Source organism: Salvelinus alpinus, chromosome 28 (genome assembly GCF_045679555.1).
Source record: "Salvelinus alpinus chromosome 28, SLU_Salpinus.1, whole genome shotgun sequence".
NCBI lineage: Eukaryota > Metazoa > Chordata > Actinopteri > Salmoniformes > Salmonidae > Salvelinus > Salvelinus alpinus.
This window is the reverse complement of record NC_092113.1, coordinates 20,565,499-20,590,075: the sequence shown is the minus strand read 5'-3', so window position 1 is coordinate 20,590,075 and position 24,577 is coordinate 20,565,499. Positions and strand designations below refer to the sequence as shown.

The following is a 24,577-nucleotide window of genomic DNA, read 5'->3' as shown; positions in this document are numbered from 1 at the left end:
ATAAGGGCACAGAATGTACGCTATCAACATAAAACAGAAATGAAACGTGCTTATTGAAAGATGTGAAATAATTAAAACATGATGCTATAAGGACAGAAAATGAATCAATCCAACAGCACAGACATAAAAATGAATAATGGAATCGCAGAAGTGTAAATGGATTCCATTTCATGAATGATTCATGAAAGCTCCTCAAAACAGCTGAGGGTATCCGTCCACATAACAAAACCAACCGCTTTGCTTTTCAACTCCATAAAGCAACTCCTTTAAATCTAAAATACCCAACCAAAGACAGTAGAAGTGACAAATAGAAGTCTGACAAGAAAAATTGAACAAAGGAATTGTTTTAGCCAGTGTTGTGTCGTACGTACCTCCCCACCAATTTGAACCAATGAAAGCGGTCATAGAAGGGGTCAGTTCCAGTCAGAGCCCCCTCGTTGTCGTCCTGATTGGAGGAAGCCATTTCCCCGGCGCGGTCGTACATCTCTCTCATCTGGTCCAGCCTCTGCCTGCAAATCACATCAGAGTTCCACTTAGACCACAGTTTCGCTTCATTCCACTGATACCGTTTTCCCATCACCCTATCGTGCCGACCTGAACAGTACTGAACTGCCGTGGATATTTTCTCTCCACCTTTTCCTTTCCAGCACTGTCCACACAAGCAACTATGGTAGACGAATGTGTAACCAGGCCAACGCGGTAAAGCTTGGCTCAGTTCAGCTTAGCCAAGTAGTGTGAACAGTTTATTGTTATTATTATTATAACTTTTTAACCGTTATTTCGTCAGCGAGTCATGTTAAGACCATGGTCTCTTTTACCCAATACATCTAATAAATATTGACTTAGGTTACATCAGAGGGCCAGACAACTTTCTGGTAGAGAATGCAGTCGTGTACTAAACTAGTCGCCCGTAATAAAACGAAGAGCGCCATAGTAAAATGCATCTAATGGCTTTAATGAAGTGGCAGCTGCATTCATATATAGAAAATGTCGCCATAGTCTCGGACCGGTAGGAGCGTCAACTGAATGATCAGTTTTCTTCTATAGAAGGCCATTTTAAATTCTCAGCTTCTTTATTTGAGATTTTACCCCCTTTCCTCCCCAATTTCTTGATATCCAATTAGTAGTTAGTCTTGTCCCATCGCTGCAACTCCCATACGGACTCGGAAGAGGCAAAGGTCGAGAGCCATGCGTCCTCCGAAACACGACCCCTGCCAAGCCACACAGCTTCTTGACACTGCTCGCTTAACCCAGAAGCCAGCTGCACCAATGTGTCGGAGGAAAAAAACTATACAACTGGCGACCGTGTCAGAGTGCATGCGCCCGGCACGCCACAGGAGTTGCTAGAGCGTGAAGGGGCAAGGACATCCCGGCCGGCCAAACCCTCCCCGAACGACACTGGGCGCCGCCTCATGGGTCTCCCGGTTGTGGCCGGCTGTGACACAGCCCGGGATCGAACCCAGGTCTGTTGTGACGCCTCAAGCACTGCGATACAGTGCCTTAGACCACTGCACCACTCGGGAGGCAATTCTCAGCTTCTTAACTAACTCATCAATATGCTTTTTAAAAGACAGTTTTTCATCTATCCAGATTATCAGATATTTATAGGTCGGGACACGATCAATGTGGGCACCATCCAAAGTACATATGCTTAAAGTAATTTTTATGCCCTCTATTGTGTCCTGCTCTATTGTGTGCTGTTTGTCAGACAGATTTTTTACCAATGGACTACCTTTGAATTAGTAGTGATCCACAGTATCGAAGGCCTTTGACAGGTTAATGAAAAGGGCAGCACAATGTTGCCTTACAATTTACTACATAATTTATAACAAGTGAAGCAGCAGAGACGCTGTGACCTGGTCTAAAATTCGACTGATACATTTCAAAGATAAGACCTTAGCTGAGAATTAATCAAGGATTCTAACATTATAGCTAGGCAAGAACGTTTTGTAATAGGGCGATAGTTATTTAGGTCACAAAGGGTCACCACCTTTGTGAAGGGGTAGTACATGGGCCACCTTCCAAACCTTGGGGATAGTACCAGATATAATCGTCAGGTAAAAATATGGGTTAATGATTCTGCAATCAAAAATGGAGGACAAACGTTTTAGAACCAACTCAACCCTGGAATACAGAAGACCCTAAATAAGTGCGTAACAAGTTGTGTACAAACCCCTGAGGAGAAAACAATTTTTTTTTTTTTATTCTTATTTAAACAGGGATTCATTTTTTGCAGTTTGGTATCTCTAATACATACTATGGGACAATGATCGCTGACAAATGCAAAGACTCATTTCACATGCAAATTTTTTTTTATGGGGTTATTAGTAAGAATTAAATCAATCAATGAGGAGTATGCAATGTTTTTCACATTTATAAATCGCAGGTTTTGAGATCAATCGAGTCAGGTTAAAATCAATGCACATACACTTTAGTTTATCAGATACAGCACCAATATAACTGGAGTGCTGATCTAGGATCAGTTTTGCGTTTTAGATACCAATGAATAGTATATGGACAGGTGTGACTTGATCCTAGATCAGCGAGCGTTGTGAATATAGGCCCGGTACCCTTTATCATACACCTCGCTTAAGGATGCAAAGAGGGATGGCATCACGGATATCATAAGTGGGCATGAAAATCAAGGTAAGCTGTGGCAATATCATATGAATCCAAATCAACTCAATTCAGGAAGTGAATTGAAACCTGTGTAATTGATCATCATAACATCCAAAGTAATGGGCAATTTCCAGTTTATAAACTGAATTTCAACCCCCTTTGCTAAAATGACTGGAGCTGACCCAGGATTAACCCCAGAATCTACTAATTTACTACTTTAGGAGACCAGGGTTGTTTGTGTTCATTAGGTACTAAATGGAAGAAAACGGAGGGACTACCTGGAATTGCCCAATAAGAAACACTCATTTTAATTTTCTGTTGCAAAACGATTTTGCTACAGTGTGCCCTAATGAACATGACCCAGGGTCTTACTTGAGCTTCTCCAGGGACCAGTAGTGCGTGGCGCCATTTTTCAGGTCCTGTATCTCAACAGCCACCACGGTGCGGGGGAACGGGCGTGAGCCGCGCTCCTTCTCCAGCTCGGGGGGCGACAGCTCCGGGGGAAGCGGTGAGTACAAGGTGTCCGTCAGCAATACGAACTGGAACTGCACCTGAAAGATGGGGGAGGTGGAGAAGGAGAGGTTAAAAAAGAAGGCAGGGGTGGAGTCCAGCCTGAGGTAATATGTTCAAGAAAAGAACACCAAAGGGCATAAATAATAGGAGAGTAGAAGCTTGTGATAAATAAAGAGCAGTAGGAAACCTGAAAGTCCTTTCCCCTCCACCATCCATCAGCCTGCTCCTACAACCTGACATGTGATTTCTATTCTGAGTATAGACAAGCTCCTCTAGATCAGGCAGACCATGCCCGCCCGCCCCCCCCCCCCCCCCAAATGGTACCCAATTCCCTATATAGTTCTCTACTAGGGGTCAAAAGTAGTGCACTATATAGGGAGCCATTTAGGACACGGCCATACAGACCGTCAACAGTACGGTGACCGCAGGCTTCTCCAATTTATCTCAGATTCCATATCTGCGTCCCAAATGGCACCCTATTTCCTTTTATTGTGCTTTTCTTTTGACCAGGGAGCTCTGGTCAACAGTAGTGCACTATAAAAGGAATAGGGTCCATTTGGGACGCATACCATGTGTTCATCTTCATCTCAAAGATCAACATCCATAATTTGAAGGGTTGTGTTCAGCATTTTCTCCCACTATCCTCTTCATGGAATGTATTGTTGCGATTGATACTCATAAAACGTGAGTGTCCATCGCTGCTGATTTGAAACATTGTGGTGTCCTTCCCTGTGACATCTCATGTACAGTACCAGTCAAAAGTTTTAGAACACCTACTCATTCAAGGGTTTTTCAATCGTTATAAAATGTTGTACATTGTAGAATAATAGTGAAGAGATCAACACTATGAAATAACACATATGGAATGATGTAGTAACCAAAGAAGTGTTAAATCAAAATCAATTTTATATTTGAGATTCTTCAAAGTAGCCACCTTTTGCCTTGATGACAGCTTTGCACACGCTTGGCATTCTCTCAACCAGCTTCATCAGGTAGTCACCTGGAATGCATTTCAATTAACAGGTGTGCCTAGTTAAAAGTTCATTTGTGGAATTTCTTTCCTTCTTAATGCGTTTGAGCCAAATCGGTTGTGTTGTGACAAGGTAGGGGTGGTATACAGAAGATAGCCCTATTTGGTAAAAGACCAAGTCCATATTATGGCAAGAACAGCTCAAATAAGCAAAGAGAAACGACAGTCCATCATTACTTTAAGACATGAAGGTCAGTCAATGTGGAAAATTTCAAGAACTTTAAAAGTATATTCAAATGCAATTGCAAAAACTATCAAGTGCTATGATGAAACTGGCTCTCATAAGGACCGCCACAGGAAAGGAAGACCCAGAGTTACCTCTGCTGCAGAGAATAAGTTCATTAGAGTTAACTGCACCTCTGATTGTAGCCCAAATAAATGCATCAGAGTTAAAACAACAGACAAAACATCAACTGTTCAGAGGAGACTGCGTTATTCATGCCTTCATGGTCGAATTGCTGCAAAGTAACCACTACTAAAGGACACCAATAAGACGACGAGACTTGCTTGGACCAAGAAACACGAGCAATGGACATTAGACCAGTGGAAATCTGGCTTTTGGTCTGATGAGTCCAAATGTGAGATTTTTGGTTCCAACCGCCGTGTCTTTGTGAGACGGAGGGTAGGTGAACGGATGATCTCCGCATGTGTGGTTCCCACCGTGAAGCATGGAGAAGGTGGTTTGATGGTGTGCTTTGATGGTGACACTGTCTGTGCTTTATTTAGAATTCAAGGCACACTTAACCAGCATGGCTACCACAGCATTCTGCAGCGATACACCATCCATCTGGTTTGCGCTTAGTGGGACTATCATTTGTTTTTCCAACAGGACAATGACCCAACACACACAACCAGGCTGTGTAAGGGCTATTTGACCAAGAAGTGCTGCATCGGATGACCTGGCCTCCACAATCGTCCGACCTAAACCTAATTGAGACGGTTTGGGATGTGTTGGACGCAGAGTGAAGGAAAATCAGCCAACAAGTGCTCAGCATAAGTGGGAACTCCTTCAAGACTGTTGGAAAAGCATTTCAGGTGAAGCTGGTTGAGAGAATGCCAAGAGTGTGCAAAGCTGTAAGCTGTCAAAGAAAAGGGTGGCTACTTCGAAGAATCTAAAATGTATTTTGATTTGTTTAACACTTTTTTGGTAACTACATTATTCTATGTGTTATTTCATAGTTTTGATGTCTTCACTATTATTCTACAATGAAAAACCCTTGAATGAGTAGGTGTGTCCAAACTTAACTGGTACTGTAAATATAATGACATTGACTTGAATTGGGATTCCCATTCTAGTAATTATATTTCTATGGTGTACATTGACATTGTGCTCAGCGGATCAGCACGCATCTACCACTTTCACCTATCCTGCGTTTTCAAATAAATGCAGAGGAGATAGAGAGGAGACAGGGAGAGGAAGCTACTTAAAACTATTGCTATGCAGCCAATGCCTCAGCTATTTTGACACTAGGTGTGTATGCGAACCCCTCCCAACACCAATGGACATGCGTTTCAGGAACCGGACCAAATTTGATAGAATTTTGTTCAGAATATAATAATATTTCTCAATATTATTATTAAGAGTTTTATAGGGATAGGGGGCAGCATTTTCACTTTGGATGAATAGCGTGCCCAGAGTGAACTGCCTCCTACTCTGTACCAGATGCATATTATTATTGGATAGAAAACACTCTGAAGATTCTAAAACTGTTTGAAGGATGTCTGTGAGTATAACAGAACTCATATGGCAGGTGAAAACCTGAGAAAAATCCAACCAGGAAGTGGGATATCTGAGGTTTGTTGATTTTCAACTCATCGCCTATTGAATTCCCAGTGGGATATGGATCTGTTTGCACTTCCTACGTCTTCCACTAGATGTCAACAGTCTGTAGAACCTTGAATGAAGCCTCTACTGTGATGTGGAGCTGAATAAGAGGGGAATGAGTCAGTGGTCTGGCAGAGAGCCAGGTCCTGGTCACGCACATTCCACATGATATCGACTTGCGTTCCATTACTTCTATAGACAAAGGAATTCTCCGGTTGGAACGTTATTGAATATTTATGATAACAACATCCTAAAGATTGATTCTATACTTAGTTTGACAAGTTTATTCGACCTGTAATATAACTTTTTGAAGTTTTCGTCCGACGTTCGCCTGGACATGTGTACTAAACGTGCTAACAAAAGTAGCTACTTGGACATAAATAATGGACATTATCGAACAAAACAACAATTTATTGTGGAACTAGGATTCCTGGGAGTGCATTCTGATGAAGATCAAAGGTAAGGGAATATTTATAATGTAATTTCGTATTTCTGTTGACTCCAACATGGCGGAGAAATTTTGTTTCTATCTGAGCGCCGTCTCAGATTATTGCATGGTTTGCGTTTTCCGTAAAGTTGTTTTGAAATCTGACACAGCGGTTGCATTAAGAACAAGTGTATCTTTAATTTTATGTAAAACATGTATCTTTCATCAAAGTTTATGATAAGTATTTCTGTTATTTGATGTGGCTCTCTGCAATTTCTCCGGATATTTTGGAGGCATTTCTGAACATAGCGCCAATGTAAACTGAGATTTTTGGATATAAATATGCACATTATTGAACAAAACATACATGTATTGTGTAACCTGATGTCCTATGAGTGTCATCTGATGAAGATCATCAAAGGTTAGTGATTCATTTTATCTCTATTTCTGCTTTTTGTGACTCCTATCTTTGGCAGGGAAAATGGCTGTGTTTTTTGGACTTGGCGGTGATCTAACATAATCATATGTTTTTTATTTTTTATTATTATAGTTGTTTTTTTAAATCGGACACGATGTGTAGATTAACAAGAGGTTTATCTTTCATTTGCTGTATTGGACTTGTTAATGTGTGAAAGTTACATATTTAAAAAATATATTTTTGAATTCCCCGCGCTGCCTTTTCAGCGGAATGTTGTCGAGGAGTTCCGCTAGTGGAACGTGTGTCCTAGACAGGTTAAATTGGGTTTTAAACTGAATTGGAGTGTATACTGTGACAATAGTTACCTTCTTCTTTAATTCGACACTGATGGCGTTGGCCTCCTTCAGGTAGACCGCATTGCCCCACAGCTGGTCGCGGAGCGAGGTGAACTGATGGTACCGCCATTTTCTGAAGGCCCACTGCGCTAGCTCAAACTCATGCTGTGTCCAGGGCACTGCAGGGGATAGGGGACATTGTTAAAGTGGCAAATATATTCAAATCCACACAAGACGCACACGCAGAGCCACGCACACACACAGACACACGCAACTTTACATACACACGTTAAGTATTGTTCATGGGTTCAATGTTGGGATGTTGGCGGGTTGTTTTGGACACTAGTAAATGTATGTGGTTGTGCTGGTTAGAAAAACCGGAATGTTTCATCATTAGTCATAAGACTTTTACTTGGAGTTCAGTTACCTTGATCAATCTTTTCTGATGAGTGGGTGATTTCTATGGGCAGTCAACATGACAACACACATTTTGCTCATGAAAAGAACACACACAGGTGCAGTACAGGACCACATTAAAAAAGTTCAATTTAACTAATTGAAATGGCTTTTTGGGCCTGTATTCATAAAGCATATCAGAGTTCTAATGAACAAGATCACATGGACAGGAGAGACCTCTTCATAGATTAGCACTCCTACTCTGAGATGCTTGATGAATATGGTCCCTGGTTCATGAACAGCAGTGAAATTCTATTCCTTGTTGCTCATGATTGAAAGAAGAACGCACCCTCCTCTTCCTCGTCTTCATCTTCCTCTTCGTCGGGCGTCTCCACAGCCAGTGAACAGGTCTCCACCTGTTTCTGAAGTTCCTGCAACTTGCTCTCATAGACCTGCACAGCATGGCAGAGGGCAGAGAGGAGAGAACGGACACCGCCCGTCAGCCAATGGACAGACAGGACGGGAGGACAGGAGGGCCAAACCACCACCACCACCGTCATTAACAACACCACCACAATCATGACAGAGCTAGCATGTCCTGCGGGGATCAAGATAGATGGTTGCCTGATTCACACTACAGGACCAAACAAACTATGCTGGCTCAGATGTTTCCTTTTCGCATTATATTTTCCAGCAACTATGGTTGATATGTAACCAGGCCAGCTCGGTCCTACTCTGCTTGGTTTAGCCCTTCATGTGAACCAGGCTAATGGGGAAAAGGGATGAGAGGGGTAAGCTTGGGAGTCACACACCACCGTCGTTTTTCATGAGATACATTTCAGCGTCATAACCATTTCACTGTCTAACCTAGCAACTGTAATGCTAACACAAAGTGACAATGAAAAGAACATTAATTTTGCACTTATCAAACTGATTCATTAAATTATCTAAAAGGTTGGTAGATTGGAGAGGTTGGATGAAGCGGAGTCTAATGTCATCCAATGAGGGGTGTCGTTCATGCAGGAGACAGAGTTGTCCCGATGACATCATGCTTTTTGTTCAGTGTCTTCTGGGGAACAATGTCGCCTTTCATATCACACACACAACCTCTGCACTACCCACCAATAGGCAGAAACAGACTCAATGTTGGATGTTATACTGTAATGAAAGTAATGAAAACATGAAGAACAAACTCTTTGGTCCTTTAAAAACCTGCTCTACGTACAATATTGTGTGCTACGGCTTGGAAAATAAATGCAAATGTAAAAAAAAAATGTAAATGTAAATGTTTTCAACATTAAGGCAGAGTTAAATGTTTTGTTTCCTTGATACTAGGAAGATATATATATATATATATATAACCATTCAAAAGTTTGGGGTCACTTAGAAATGTCCATGTTTTTGAAAGAAAGCAAATTTTTTGTCCATCGAAAAAACATGAAATTGATCAGAAATACAGTATAGACATTGTTCATGTTGTAAATGACTGGAAACGGCTGATTTTTAATGGATTATCTACATAGGCGTACAGAGGCCCATTATCAGCAACCATCACTCCTGTGTTCCAATGGCACATTGTGTTAGCTAATCCAAGTTTATCATTTTAAAAGGCTAATTGATCATTAACTTGTTTGGGATAGGGGGCAGCATTTTCACTTTTGGATGAATAGCGTGCCCAGAGTGAACTGCCTCCTACTCAGTCCCAGATGCTAATATATGCATATTATTAGTAGTATTGGATAGAAAACACTCTGAAGTTTCTAAAACTGTTTGAATGATGTCTGTGAGTATAACAGAACTCAAATGGCAGGCAAAAACCTGAGAAAAAAATCCAAACAGGAAGTGGGAAATCTGAGGTTTGTAGTTTTTGAACTCACCCCTATCGAATACACAGTGGGATATGAGTTATTTTTCACTTCCTAAGGCTTCCACTAGATGTCAACCGTCTTTAGAACGTGGTTTCATGCTTCTCATGTGAAGGGGGGCCGGATGGGAGCTGTTTTACTAAGGGGTCTGCCTACAACCTCGTTCTCAGTCACGCGCTTTCACTTGAGGTTGCTCTCGTTCCAGTGCATTTCTACAGACAATGGAATTCTCCGGTTGGAACATTATTGAACTTTTATGATAAAAACATCCTAAAGATTGATTCTATACTTAGTTTGACAAGTTTCTTCGACCTGTAATATAACTTTTTGAACGTTTCGTCCGAATGGACCAGATCGCGCTTTTGGATTGTTTACCAAACGCCCTAAGAAAAGAAGCTATTGGACATAAATGATGGACATTATCGAACAAAACAAGCATTTATTGTGGAACTGCGATTCCTGGGAGTGCATTCTGATGAAGATCAAAGGTAAGTGAATATTTCTAATGCTATTTATGAATAATGTTGACTACCCAACATGGCGGAGATTTCTCTGGCTGGTTTGGAATCTGAGCGCTGTTCTCAGATTATGCTTTTCCCGTAAAGTTTTTTAGAAATCTGACACAGCGGTTGCATTAAGGAGAAGTGTATCTAAAGTTTCATGTATAATAGCTGTATTTTCATCAACATTTATGAGTATTTCTGTGAATTCATATGGCTCTCTGCAATATCACTGCATGTTTTGGAATTACTGAATCTAACACGCCAATGTAAAATAAGATTTTTGGATATAAATATGAACTTTACCGAACAAAACATACATGTATTGTGTAACATGAAGTCCTATGAGTATCATCTGATGAAGATCAAAGGTTAGTGATTAATTTTATCTCTATTTGTGCTTTTTGTGACTCCTCTCTTTGGCGGGAAAAATGGCTTAAAAATAAAATATCAAGAAAAAAATAAGTTTCTTCTGAAACTCGTCAGTCCATTCTTGTTCTGAGAAATGAAGGCTATTCCATGCGGGAAATTGCCAAGAAATTGAAGATCTGGTACAACGCTGTGTACTACTCCCTTCACAGATCAGCGAAAAGTGGCTCTAACCAGAATAGAAAGAGGAGTGGGAGGCCCCGGTGCACAACTGAGCAAGAGTACAAGTACATTAGAGTGTCTAGTTTGAGAAACAGACGCCTCACAAGTCCTCAACTGGCAGCTTCATTAAATAGTACCCACAAAACACCAGTCTCAACGTCAACAGTGAAGAGGCGACTCCGGGAAGTTTCTTGCCATATTGAGCCTGTAATCGAACCCACAATTGCTGATGCTCCCGATACTCAACTAGTCTAAAGAAGGCCAGTTTTATTGCTTCTTTAATCAAGACAACAGTTTCCAGCTGTGTTAACATAATTGCAAAAAGGGTTTTCTAACGATCAATTAGCCTTTTAAAATTATAAAAACTTGGATTAGCTAACACAACGTGCCATTGGAACACAGGAGTGATGGTTGCTGATAATGGGCCTCTGTACACCTATGTAGATAATCCACTAAAAATCTGCCATTTCCAGCTAAAATAGTCATTTACAACATTAACAATGTCTACACTGTATTTCTGTTCAATTTGATGTTATTTTTATGGACAAAAAAAATAGTTTTTCCCTACAAAAACACAGACATTTCTAAGTGACCCCAAACTTTTGAACGGTAGTATGTGTGTACACACACACTACCAGTCAAATGTTAGGACACACCTACTCATTCAAGGGTTCAATTTAATTTTTACTATTTTCTACATTGTAGAATAATAGAAGACATCAAAACTATGAAATAACACATGGAATCATGTAGTAACCAAAAAAAGTGTTAAACAAATCCAAATATATTTTATGCATTTGAGATTCTTCAAAGTAGCCATCCTTTGCCTTGATGACAGCTTTGCACACTCTTTGCATTCTCTCAACCAGCTTCATGAGGTAGACACCTGGAATGAATTTCAATTAACAGGTGTGCCTAGTTAAAAGTTAATTTGTGGAATTTCTTTCCGTCTTTATGCATGTGAGCCAATTAGTTGTGTAGGTAGGGAGGGTATACAGAAGATAGCCCTATTTGGTAAAAGACCAAGTCCATATTATGGCAAGAACAGCTCAAATAAGCAAAGAGAAATGACAGTCCATCATTACTTTAAGACATGAAGGTCAGTCAATCTGGAAAATGTCAAGAACCTTTAAAGTTTCTTCATGTGCAGTCGCAAAAACCATCAAGCACTACGATGAAACTGGCTCTCATGAGGACCGCCACAGGAAAGGAAGACCCAGAGTTACCTCTGCTGCATAGGATAAGTTCATTTGAGTTACGAGCCTCTGAAATGTCAGCCCAAATAAATGCTTCACAGAGTTCAAGTAACCGATAGAAATACTTGCTTTGGTCTGATGAGTCCAAACTTGAGATTTTTGGTTGCAACCTTCATGTCTTTGTGAGACACAGAGTAGGTGAACGGATGCTCTCCGCATGTGTGGTTCCCACCGTGAAGCATGGAGGAGGAGGTGTGATGGTGCTTTGCTGGTGACACTGATTTATTTAGAATTCAAGACACACTTAACCAGCATGGCTACCACAGCGTTCTGCAGCGATATGCCATTCCATCTGGTTTGCACGTAGTGGGACTATCATCTGTTTTTCAAGAGGACAATGACCCAAAACACCTCTGGCCATTGTAAGGGCTATTTTACCAAGAAGGGGAGTGATGGAGTGCTGGATCAGATGACCTGGCCTCCACAAACACCCAACCTCAACCCAATAGAGGTGGTTATGGATGAGTTGGACCGCAGAGTGAAGGAAAAGCAGCCAACAATTGCTCAGCATATTCGGGAACTCCTTCAAGACTTTTGGAGAAGCATTCCAGGTGAGCCTGGTTGAGAGAATACCTAGTGTGCAAAGCTGTCATTAAGGCAAAGGTTGGCTACTTTGAAGAATCTCAAATATATTTTCATTTGTTTAACACTTTTTTGGTTACTACATGATTCCATATGGTCATTTCATAGATTTGATGTCTTCTCTATTATTCTACAATGTAGAAAATGGTGAAAATAAAGAAAAACCCTTGAATGATTAGGTGTGTCCAAACTTTTGACTGGTACTGTATATATTTACCAAAAATTATATATGGGGGATTGGAAATGATGCAGACAATTACATTGATGGAAGCCACATTCTATCTGCAATATTAAAGCTGAACTACCTCCCCAAAAAATGTATCATCCTAGCCCTACTATACAGGGAATAGGGTGCCATTTGGGTCTCAAAGACTCTCTTTATCTATGTTGAGTCCACCTGTACAAAGACCAAAAAATGTCTCTCCAATTAAGATAATATTTTAAAATATAATTGGTAATAAGTATTTCTACAACTTTTAACAGGAAACTACTCTTATTTGCATGTACTATATCCCCTTCAATCTTATATTGCAGGTATGATATGCTTGGATTTCATATGTAAAATCGGACTTTTTAAATCTAATTCATAATAGCTTCTTATATACACTCTGTCAAGGTGTTCAGTATGTTAAGATGGAAATGTGGTGATGGTATGTTCAAAGTATATCATCACATAGAAATTATTAAAGTGAAAAACCTAAATTTCTCACTTCCATTAACATCTGGAAAACCACAAGTTAAAGGTGTTTAAAGGTACATTTCTTAAAGTTTGAAGCAACAATTACTATCCACAGGTCTAACAGAAAGAATGAACTTTCTTTGGGAAAAACTTTTTTGAATATCATTATTTCAAACTGCACGTACTTGGTGTATTTTGTAAAAACAAACCAAAAAGCACTATTTTGTGGTAATAGCAGAGCATGGCTAACAAATAATATTCTAATCTATGAAGACAATGTGTAGTCCTTTGTGTGATGTATCATGCTATGTAATTCGAATTCTAAACATAAACCAAAATCAGAGTAGGCACATTTGCTATTTAACTCAATAGTTTGCAACAAAACGATCAGTTGAAAATGCGATGGAAACACATTGAATTTTAGATTTTTAATCGGCACATGTACATTTAAGCGAAAAAGTACATTTTGTGGGCACTACTTAAATCACGCACTGATTTGTTTCTGCAACAAGTCCGTTTGGTGGAAAAATTTTGCATATTTTCTTTATACTGATTTTAGAATATTCACATGAGAATCTGTCACTAATTGGATGGAAACCTAGCTAGTGTGTGGATGACAACCTCAGGTTGTTTGTTTCCAACAGTAGAACTGTTTTCCTCAGCAATTTCAATCCATTTCATGCCATGATACTTAATAGTATGCTGATACGAGTATCATGAGATCCCTCCCTCAGATCTTATTTAATGTACAGCCAAATGTTCAATATCAATTCACACGAGGCTGCTTGGCCTTTGAGAAATTTTAGATTTTTTGGGGAAAACCAGTAAGATTAATTTAAGTAAACAAGTTGAACACCAAGCAACGGCCTGCATCTTTAACTGCATTTGTAACATTTTATTTCAGTCATACTTCGAAAATAGATCTCCAGCAACACAAACATATGCATTATATCCTTGATAAAACCTGTGAACAATGAAGTTCCAATATTCTTTGCACAAAGTACTAGCCTTTTACGAGGCAACAACTTGATACACAGCCATGAGGCACTTCATATCATATTCAGATAGACTAACAACACTGACCAGACACTAACATGACATATATTTCAAACGAACAATATAGCTGTACATTGTCCATTTCATTGACTACTCTTCCAGCTCTCCAGGCAATATTTTGAGAAGCTGTCAGCACCGGATGCATGCGTTAAATAACATTATTTATTGGAGCATTGACTTGAAGGCATGCAAAAATAGTCATGAAGCAAGAGCACTTTTTAAATGGAAAGAAAGCAAACGGTTAAAGAAAATGTCCTATAGATTTTTGCCATTTGGTTTGCGTTACACACAAAGGTAGAGTAAATAGTTTGAGAACTTTATATTATTCTGTTATCTTCAGTTATCAATAACATACTGTAGCTCAGATAGGCCAATGCACATCACAAATCTCTAAGCATCCTGAATTAAACGTTTTCTTTAAAGAAAGTCATTTAGAGATCGGCGTTGGCCATTGCATTTGGAAATCACAAGGTTCTCTTCAGGCATAGGCAGCAAAGTAAGCTATTAAGGTATAGGAGATAAGAATACTTAACTCACTCAGAAGAGAAGAGAGTCGACTAACAGCATCAGTGGCAAACTCATGAGGAAATAATTATCTCATTTGAAGTCTGTCAACAGCGTTTACACAGTGTAATTGATAGAGATAAATGCATGTATCAGATAAATTGTTGTTTCAGGGCGGTGTTCTTATCGCTAAACTAATCCTTAAGAATGAATGTGTGGGAAACCGAAGAAGATGTGTACATATTTCATTCTTTACAGATGGAAATGGCATTCAATGTGTCATGTATTTACAACAGCAAAATGTACTGCACATTAAGTAGAAAGTGAGATTTACAAACTTACTAGCCCACAATTTATGAAATCACATGTTCGAGTCAAATCCGATTGGACATGGATGCTTCTCCTGAAATATGCAATGACTTTCATTCGTTGTGTTACTCCCAAGTTTTTTAGGGTGATTCTTTTGAAACCATGGTAACCCTTGGTTGGACATCCTCTCCCTAAGAAGCTGCATTTTGTGGGTCTGAGTCACTGAACCAGAGATAAATAAATGGTAATCTAAAACATTACCCAGAATCCACAGGCTCTTTCCCGAATGGCACCCTATTCCCTACATAGTGCACTTCTTTTGACCAGACTCCTATGATCAAAAGTAGTGCACTAAGGAGGAAATAGAGTGCCATTTGGGACACAGACAGTTATAGTACTGTACATAGAACACATCCCCGTGGGAAAAGCAAGACCCTTTTAAACTCAATGTGCGGCAGTTGGTCTTAACAGAATGATGTTCCGCTAGATATCATTAAATCAACATCTACATCTCAAACAATAGAGTACAAAAAAAAAACGGTGCTTAAGACAGATCTCTGTCCATATTATCTCACTTTTTTGTAATACGATTTAGAGTACAACTTCTTCATGACTTAAGGAAGTGCAATTGAGTTTTGTAAATACAATGTACAGTGGCAGTCGCATATCTTAAATAAAAATACCTGTTTCCTTTCATTTACACTAACTATGAAGACAAGAGGCTTACATTGTTCTACTCATGGTGGCCAAAAGGAATAATAAGGCATTGTCTCCCCAATCTCGTTAATTTGGTAAATTTTCAGCACTAGTGGTTACAAGTATAGGGCAATTTAAGGTATTCCTTTAGTATGCTTTCTGTAGGCAAGTGTTAAAACTGAATCAAAAAGTTATAGGGAGACAGAGCCAATGAATGTCTTTGATACCAGATTGTAAATGCAGAGCAATGTTAATGACGTGTTAGTGAATCATTAAGGCACTTCTTTGATTCCATTCTATCAGTCTTCATTTTCAAAAGGCAGTCAAGTGTTGGTGGTGCACAGTAAATTAATTCACAATGAATGCATAATCTAATTTACATACAGATTATATTGTATTACACAGTCACTTTGATGTGTAGCTTAATTAGCTGCTAACTTCCATATCGATAATAACAACAGGTCAATGTAAAAACCATTCAAATGTGACATGGTAAATTATGATAGAACACTTACTGTCCCGAAATGATATAACAAGCATTGTAAATGTACACTTGGCAGATCCGGTTAGTGTATCAAATTAAATAAAAGGGTGAGAATATTTCATGTTATTTTTCCTGGAGTTTGGGTTTCGTAAGGAAGAGAGTAAATACTGTTTGACTGTACATGTTGGGCACTTTGTAGACGTCAAGGTAAAGGGCTTGAACTAAGGATTTAGAAACAACCCTGTTTGCCCTAGCCAAGGGTTAATCTTTATAATAGCTAAAATAACATTCATTATAAACCAAAACTAAAACTGCAAACAGTGTAAAATGCAGATGATCAACCATGAAAATCATTTGTCTGAACAAATAAAAAAATGTATGATGATTTATCATTATTTAAAAAGGATGACACAAAAAGTCCCATTATCTTGTGTTGGCTTTGATTCCTTACAACAGCTCTCCTCATTTGCATATGTTGAAATAGCAACCAGTGCAGCACAACAGATACAGGAGGAAGGGCATAGATAGATTATGCAATTGAAATGGTCAATTGTGCTTTCATTATACACATACCATTGAAATTTGGATCAACCAAAAAGAGTCACAGTTCTAGCTGTTTGTCTCACTGTGGACAATTATTCTGAGGTGTTGTGATCTGTAATGCGTTTGTCTACTAAAGTACAGAATTAGAATTAGCCCCACTAGCCCCATCTCACACTGCCGTCTCTCGGCTAGCCTTCAGATCCTTCAGATTAGGGGCAGACATTTGCCTGCGCATTCGAGGTGGTGCCTGAAAATTGCTTTGATGGTTGGCTTGGTCAGTTTGGGGATATTTCTGGTAACTAGTGAAGTTGGTGTTGGCGCCATAGGACATGCTGTTGTAGTGGCAGGGCTGTTGGTGGTGTGGTTGGGCCTGTTGGTTTTGGTAGTGGTGCCGGGGTTGATAGAAGGCCTGCTGCTGCTTCCTGCCCTTATCAGAGTACTGCAAGGACTCCATGGAGCCGGAGGATCGGCGGTCCATGGAACCAGAATTTCGGCGGTGGTTGAAGGAGTTGCTGCGGCTTCGTTCATGGGACTGCTGATGCTGTTGCTGCTGGTGGTTTCTATGGCTTTGTCTCTGGCCCTGGCTTTGGCCTTGGCCCTGCTCCAGGTCTTTACATCTGCGTGGCTGCGGGGAGGGGCTCGGCTGTTGGGGGTAGGTGGCTTGAATAACAGGAGTCACCATTCTCTCTCCGGGCTCTCCCCCCTCCTCAGCCTGCACCTGACCCCCCCCCTCCTCTTCAAAGGCCTCTTTTGGCACCTTCAGCTCAATGACCCGCTCGTCGGTGATGATGATGTGGGTGCCGGGACTCCAGGAGTTGCGGTGAGTGGGATTGCTTCGGAACGGGAAGCGGAGCTTGCGGTCCTCCGGCGGGATGAAGCGGTGGGGGCCGCTCTGCCGGCGAAGCTGCTTGGTGATCTCCTGCTGCTGGAGACTCTTCAGGCGCACCTGCTCCTGCCGCATCCAGCGCATATGGCCCCGGCGGAGGGTGGAGTCGTCACCCGCAGTTTGCAGTTCGCCCTCCTCCCCTTCGGCCTGCACCAGGGGTCGGCCCTCACGAGGACTAGGGGTTCTGGGGGCGCTAGCAGGGGGGCTGGTGGTAGGCGGGCTGGAAGTCTGACCCTCTGGGGTGATGAGTGGCAGGACTTTCTCCATCTTGACCATCTTGTTCCTGAGGGCACGGATTTCCACATCCTTCATGTTGTTCTGCTTCTTCACCTCATGCAGAATGTCCTCCAGCTTGTCAATGTGCACCTTGAGGTCATCCATGGGGTCAGCCACCCCACCTGCTCCCCCTCCGCCTCTTCCCCCATTACCGTTGGTGAGAACATCCTCGATGCGTTCGTCGCCTACCCCGACCGTGTCCCACACGTCCCTGGCCACTGCCCGCCACGAGTCCCGCTCGTTGGGGTCCTTCTTGCCGTAGGCGGCGCACAGCTCCTTCATCTTGACGATGGCCAGGGCCTCTATCTCCTGGCGTGTGTGGCGGAAGTCGTTGAGGGCCACCTCGTAGCAGATCTCCTTCACTGCCTGGATCTTCAGGTCCGAGATGGTGACCCACTTGGCGTCCTTGGTGATGCGTCGGTGCTGGGGAACCTGGTACATTTTCACAGGCTCCCGACGCTTCCCACTGCTGGGCAAGCCACACTTTCTGACTATGGACTGCAGCTTGCTAGGAGGCAGCTTTTCCCTCAGGGAGGTGATCAGTCTCCAGCTTTCCTCACAAGACCTCTTATCTGAGTCATCGCCACTATCAGAGTCGCCATCCTTGAAAAAACAAAACAGGAAACAAACCAAAGAGGTTCCCAACAAAATTAAGAAATTAAAATGGGAAATCAAAAAGAGGAAGGATGGCTTTAAAAAAAAGGAAAGGATACAAGTATGAATATGCAACATGGGAACTTCTATTGCCACGGGGTGTTCTTGGGTAGGATTAAAATGTATATAATTACTAATTTTCTACATCTGCATACGTTTTTCTAACCATTTTCAGTGTAAAACAATATACTTTTTGGTCAGATTAAAAACACCCTCAAACTTTCGCATACATCATAATTAAACAAGATGTATGACAAATTGAGGAGGACATGCACTTTCCATGCCCAGAAAAATAAGTCTAGGAAGAAATCATTCATCAAATTCAGGGACAAACCAGTTTAAACAAAAACCTAACACTGACAGTGGCTTCCATTGACTTTCTTTTTATAGATCTAAGACCTTGGTTTGCGCATTGGTTCTGGCCTCAGGCTAATGAGTGAACTCAGAAGAATCCTATAAAATTGTGCTCTTTAGTGTAAAAATATATGGATTTATATAGAATGCGTTGCTTATTTCTTGGATGTAACTTTCCTATGCATGTTCTAGTGCTGGAAGAACACTCTTTTGCAGATGTTACCATCAGGAGTAACCACTGCAGAGCGCTCTCATATTTTGAAATGGGGAAATATTTTAAAATGTATCTACAAAATTGTACTTAGAAAATGTACGATCAGGTAGGCCAATATCATTCCCAATGTTGCATATTGATATTAAAAGTAAACGTAAAGCATGACTATCATGATTAGATACAGAATATGAACAGAAAAAGGGGGACAGGTGTTGATCTGATTTGTTGTGTACTATTTCCTCTTCATAATTGACGATATGTGCACTTGAAAGCGGGATCCCAAACATGCTACAAAGGCATGCAAAAAAGGCAGACACATTTTGGTAGCTTTCCCCATTCGAAGTCCACGTGAAAGAAGATTTAGAGTTGGTTTTAGAGTTTGCTCTAGTGTTAGCAATGGTTGAGAGGACAAAAGTAGTCTTGCAGTTTTATTGGAAAGCCAGTAGAGAGGACAGACAGAAAAGTGAGGTTAAGTGTTAATGCATCCACTTCACGGAAGACGTTAGTTGGAAGAAAATGCAGTTTCTCATTTTGGTAGACAAAGTACATTACAGATCACAACCAGAGAGAACAGGAAGTTGATGACTGTATCTGCGACTAGAGACATTGGTTGGAAATAGGTGCACAAATACGTGTATGCAGTAAGAGTCTGAATATCATACGTTTGTAGTTATGCTCATCAAACCACCAGAGAATTAAATTATTTTTAGTGATTTGTTGATTAAAACCCGAGCACTGATAATTCAGTTGAGTTATATCCTCAGTGTGCTTTACAAAGGGCACAGGTGAGGCTAGCATAAGGAAGTGACAAAAGAAGTCAATGAGAAACCACATTGTCGCTAGCCTTCAAAAAGTACTACAGCAGGATTCTTGGTTATCACAATGCATTGTACATATCAGCAACTGCATTGAAGAGCATAGAAACTCAACACAAAACAGCAAAAAACTAGAATAGAAGTCTAAACCAAGACATTCCACAGTAGCCACATCGTTGACCAGTTTAACTGTATATCTCTGCAACTTAGCCTGGAAAAGGAAGTGAAGAAAACATGCTACAAAACATGAACCATGCAAAAGCAGTAAAGCGTTATCAAAGCTAGATCACTGGCAATTGTACTGTAATTTTATTGAGCCAATGAGTTGGTACTTGATTAATTAAATTCAATTGAGGTCATAATAAATAAAAAAAATACAAAGCCAATAATTAATTGACAAAAAATCTGTTTTGTAAGGTTCAGTTCAAACCTAGAAGACACAAGAGTGAAAATAAGGATTTGGAACAGGGAAAAATGCTTTGCAATATAATTCTCTCTGAATCAAATTGTTTCAGCAAGTTGGTCGAAATCAGGAGTCAAGGGGCAAAGGCTTTGCTCTTCCCTATCTCAGACCAGATAGTGGATTCACACTCCCATGCAAGAGGAACAGACATGCTAAGTAAAAGTAAGTGCTTCTCTCCTTCACTCACACACACACACACACAATAGAAGTGTCTCAAAAGGTGTCAGCACAGTGAGAAATTAGTGCTAGTCAGACTTCAACAGAGCAAGCGGGGAAAATAATGTCTAATGACAAAACTAGCTATCAAAATGAACTATCCGCAAAGTTATTATAGGAAAACCATGCTTTAACTTTGTATCCTGCAGCACATTTAATCTCAACACAAAAACAAAACTATCAGGTATTTTGTGCCCCCCCCCACAAAAAAAACAGAATTAAGCTACAGGTTATAGAGAAGTTAATTTGCTAAAAGTTTCAAGGCTTACCAGTCTCTGCTGTTCCAGAAGTTGGTCCGCCTCCTCTTTCTCTTTTTTGTACAAGATCTCCATCTCAGTCAATCTAGAATGAATGAAAAACACAAATTAAATCCTATTGTATACACAATTATTCAAAAACATGCTTCGCCATTGAACAAAGTATTGGCCTCAAACTCTGTGAGTGGAAGCTATCCACCTCTCAAAGTCCCCCCTCTAAAGACACAATCCTGTGTCTGCGTTTCAGCTCAACGGCAGTTCTGCCACGTGGTTTGGTACAAATATAAGGGATGGGGCTAGTTAGGGAAACGTAATCACTCAAAGTCGTAGACTAAGCTAAGTATGCCAGGACTGACAGTCCATGAGATCAACATGACTGTATTCGGTCCTGTACATACCTTTTCTCCATCTCTTGCTTCATGTCGATGCCCTGCTTCTCCAGCAGCTCTCTCTGGGCAAAGGTCCAGTCCACTGGCTCTACTGGGGTCTCTGCTGTTGGGGTCTCCTTCTCCTTCTCCTCCTTCTCTGCCCTCGCCTGCTCCGGATGGTTGAACCGAAACACGTGGTTCTTCCCCATGATGATACGGTTTCCTGTGACAAGAGGGAGTGCGCAAGGTCGAAACAAAACAGGCATTGAGCTCAAAAGCCAATTAGTAAGAGATTCAGGAATTCCTGTCATTGAATAGCAATTCACGTCAACACCTTCCCTAGTCTATTTCCATCAGTGGAGAAGATGTCAATGTGAAGATCCTTCACTTTACTTGCAAATGAAGAGAGAACATTCCTGAAAACGCTTCATGAAATAAAACAGCTGTGGGGAATACACACCTGAACGAAGCTGCACTGACGCTCCAACTCGCTTGCCGTTGACATAGGTCTCCGATCCCTCACAAGGCACCATCAGGACAACCACTGGAGACAAAAAAACACATCAATACAGCGAACAGTATTAATCTCTATACCAACAAATCTGAATAATGCTTCTAATATGAATGCCTGACTCTGCCCAAATACAACACAAGACAAATGAGGTACAAATCATAGGTACAGTATATTGACAGTGGCATTGGTTGGGCCTGGTGAGGAAATGGCGGCCTCTTCTTTACAAGGTGCTTCAGTGATCCATGGTGTTCATTTATTTTAGCAGACAACCATTTGTAAACATGCAGAAGTATCATTTGCCAGAAGAATTTACTGAAACTGAGGTGTAATGTCCGTCTTCTGGCCACAAACATTTTCTAAACCTCCTCATGCAGCCACATTTGAGCCCACGCAGACACTTGGCAGCACGACACTTCACTGATTTACAGTGACAAAGCCCCACATGGTTTCTCTCACCGTCTCCATTGGCGTTCCTTTCGCTGCGGAAGATGCAGTGCTCCTCTTTGATGTGGGCTCCGCTCAGAACAATGTCCTGCCGTCTCTCAGTGTCCGCCTGGCCCACCCTGCCGGCACAAGTGAGGGAGGACATTTTGTGAATGAGTGTCAGAGCAGGCGACCATTTTAACTAGCAAGTGACAACCCAAAGCTATGGCTTAAAATGTTTGCTTATAACAGGGTTTTACCTCCTCTGAGGTGCTTCATGTCGTTTCATCTAGGCTCCTCTTACTCATTATTGTCACCTCAGGTACTGAGGTAACTTAATACTTTATAGGAAGACTACTGTGTGGGAAAGGAGAGCCAGAGGTAAGCGATTTGACTCGAGACAATCAAATACGCCGGTGATCAAAGGCAGATGACATGCCACCTTTCAGGCCAAATACAGGAGAAGAAAAACTGGAAAAGTTAGATGTGAGAGAACTAAATGCTTTGCAGTGGCTTCTACACAGCATTCCACTGTGAAGCTTCAGTGCTCTTCTGGCTCCGGGGTGAAGTTTATCCTAGGATCAGCTTCCCCTCCCAAATCCTTACCTTAACCATTGATGGGGAAAATGTAAAAGTGACCCAAGATCAGTGTCTACGGGGCAACTTCTCCCTACTGTGTTCCGCTGAGTTACCTTGTGATTCCGTCTTTGATGTAATACAGCAGACATTCTGACATCAATGGGTCCTCGTTCAGGTTGACCAGGTGAGGGGTCTAGTGAGACGGAGAGTTGAGTGAAGTTCATGAGTAAGACACTGTTCACATACAGTACTTGCACCAGTAATACATGTGAAATACAGAAAAATTCAGGAAATCACATTTCATAGGTATATTAAGTTCACATCTGCATGATTGATACAAATTAATTCATTAATAGCCTTTTATGAAAGTGTAATGAAAAAGGTAATGTCAATAACATACTCACGAGTTCTAAAGTCTAGTTTCACGATATACACCAGACCTGGGCTCAAAAGTTTTTTCTTTCAAATAATTTTGATGCGTTTGATTGTGGCTGCCTGGAGTGCTGGATGTGAGGAATTTTCACTTTTAGGCCTAGTACATTGCGCCAGGCAAGCTCAATCAAGCGTAGTTATTGAGCTTGCTTTTGAAAGAAAATGACTACTATTTGAACCTTTGTCTGATAGACACCACTAGAAACACATCAACGCTACAGTAAGCATCACTGAGCCACCAACCTTCTTGGGGGAAAATACCCCATTAGCAAGCAAGTCAGCATACAAGGCCTCACAAGGCCTCTCTACGAAAAGCTAACCAATGGAGAGGCAGCAGGTGAAAATGAGAGAAAGTGGACGGAGGAAAGAAATTAGTGAAATGAAGGAAAACAAAACTCCTAGCAGTGAAGGAGGGTTTTAAAGTCCTAGGAGAAGAGCGAGCTTCAAAGTCATAAGAGGGGATTTTCTGATATCAAATAAATTTGCTTTAATGGACAGTCGCGTTCGTTACAGCCGATGTGGCAGATGACTAATCTAATCTCCCTCTCAATCGTGACTCACTGATGAGAGCACTTGTTGTTCTTTTCATTCCTGACTTGTGAAAGCTGCCTGCCTGTGCGGGGGAGATGGGTGGTAGGAGGGAGAAAGGGAGGGGGAGTGCAGAGGTGTACAGACAGATTCTTCAACCACTACTCAATAAACCCAGTCTGTCTCTATAGCGTCAATCGGTCTGCGGAGCTGACGGATTGAGTGAGGCCTGGACGACTGACAATTTAGTCCTCTTCACAGAGATGACGTGGATAGGGCTGTGACTTACTTCAACATGTCTGTCAGGCACAGAAGGCTTCCCCATGCAAAGAGCTAACAGACTGAATGGACCTTCTCATGTTAAGGCTGTGGCTGTATGAGCATCTATCATGGGTGGATTCTTTCAGTGAAATGGAACGAACAGAGCCGACCATTCCCTATTCTACAGGACTCATGACAGACAATCATAACTGTTCTATACAATACATTTCTACCTGAATGTTCTACAACCTCGTAAACAGACCGCTGATACGGTATGACAGCTGCTAGTAAACTCTACTAGCAATACTATGGCCACAGAGAGAACTATTCTAGAAAGCGGTTTTCAAGGTTATTATACAAATACATCACCGTGGTGTCGCTCAATAAATAATACTTCTCTTCAAATAATGCTACAATACAATAGCAGTACATGTGTGATCTTGCAGAGGAGGATACAAGGCCACAGCCATTTTGATTAACTACTAAGCTCTACAAATGCTAAACCTGGGTCACTCTCTATGGGGTGTGTCATGGGCTATCATTTGGATTATCTAGCGGGGGAGCGGTAGAAATCAATATGTAGATTTGATTGCACAAACCTGTTTAGTTGAAAAACAATCAAAGTCCTCGTCAAACAAGGACTTGGGCCTTTCAGGGCCCATCTAAACATTACCATATGGAGGAAGTAGATAAGAAGGGATTGGGGGAA

General features: G+C 41.1%; 1 protein-coding gene across 12 annotated transcripts in view; it reads right to left on the bottom strand.

Annotated features, from left to right (window-relative positions):
- Positions 1-24,577, bottom strand: part of kif1b (kinesin family member 1B) — a 112,981-nt gene that overhangs the window by 29,474 nt on the left and 58,930 nt on the right. For 6 of the 12 annotated variants that reach the window (XM_071372146.1, XM_071372154.1, XM_071372151.1 and 3 more), the window contains 10 exons: positions 22,761-22,840; positions 22,102-22,208; positions 21,592-21,675; positions 21,162-21,354; positions 20,776-20,848; positions 7,913-8,015; positions 7,595-7,627; positions 7,198-7,346; positions 2,992-3,170; positions 372-509 (listed from right to left, as the gene is read on the bottom strand). In XM_071372146.1, coding sequence (XP_071228247.1) covers positions 372-509; positions 2,992-3,170; positions 7,198-7,346; positions 7,595-7,627; positions 7,913-8,015; positions 20,776-20,848; positions 21,162-21,354; positions 21,592-21,675; positions 22,102-22,208; positions 22,761-22,840 — 1,139 coding nt within the window. Of the gene's footprint in view, positions 1-371; positions 510-2,991; positions 3,171-7,197; positions 7,347-7,594; positions 7,628-7,912; positions 8,016-13,916; positions 18,394-20,775; positions 20,849-21,161; positions 21,355-21,591; positions 21,676-22,101; positions 22,209-22,760; positions 22,841-24,577 lie in introns of those variants that run through there. The other 6 variants (XM_071372148.1, XM_071372155.1, XM_071372150.1 and 3 more) reach the window with 2 other exon arrangements.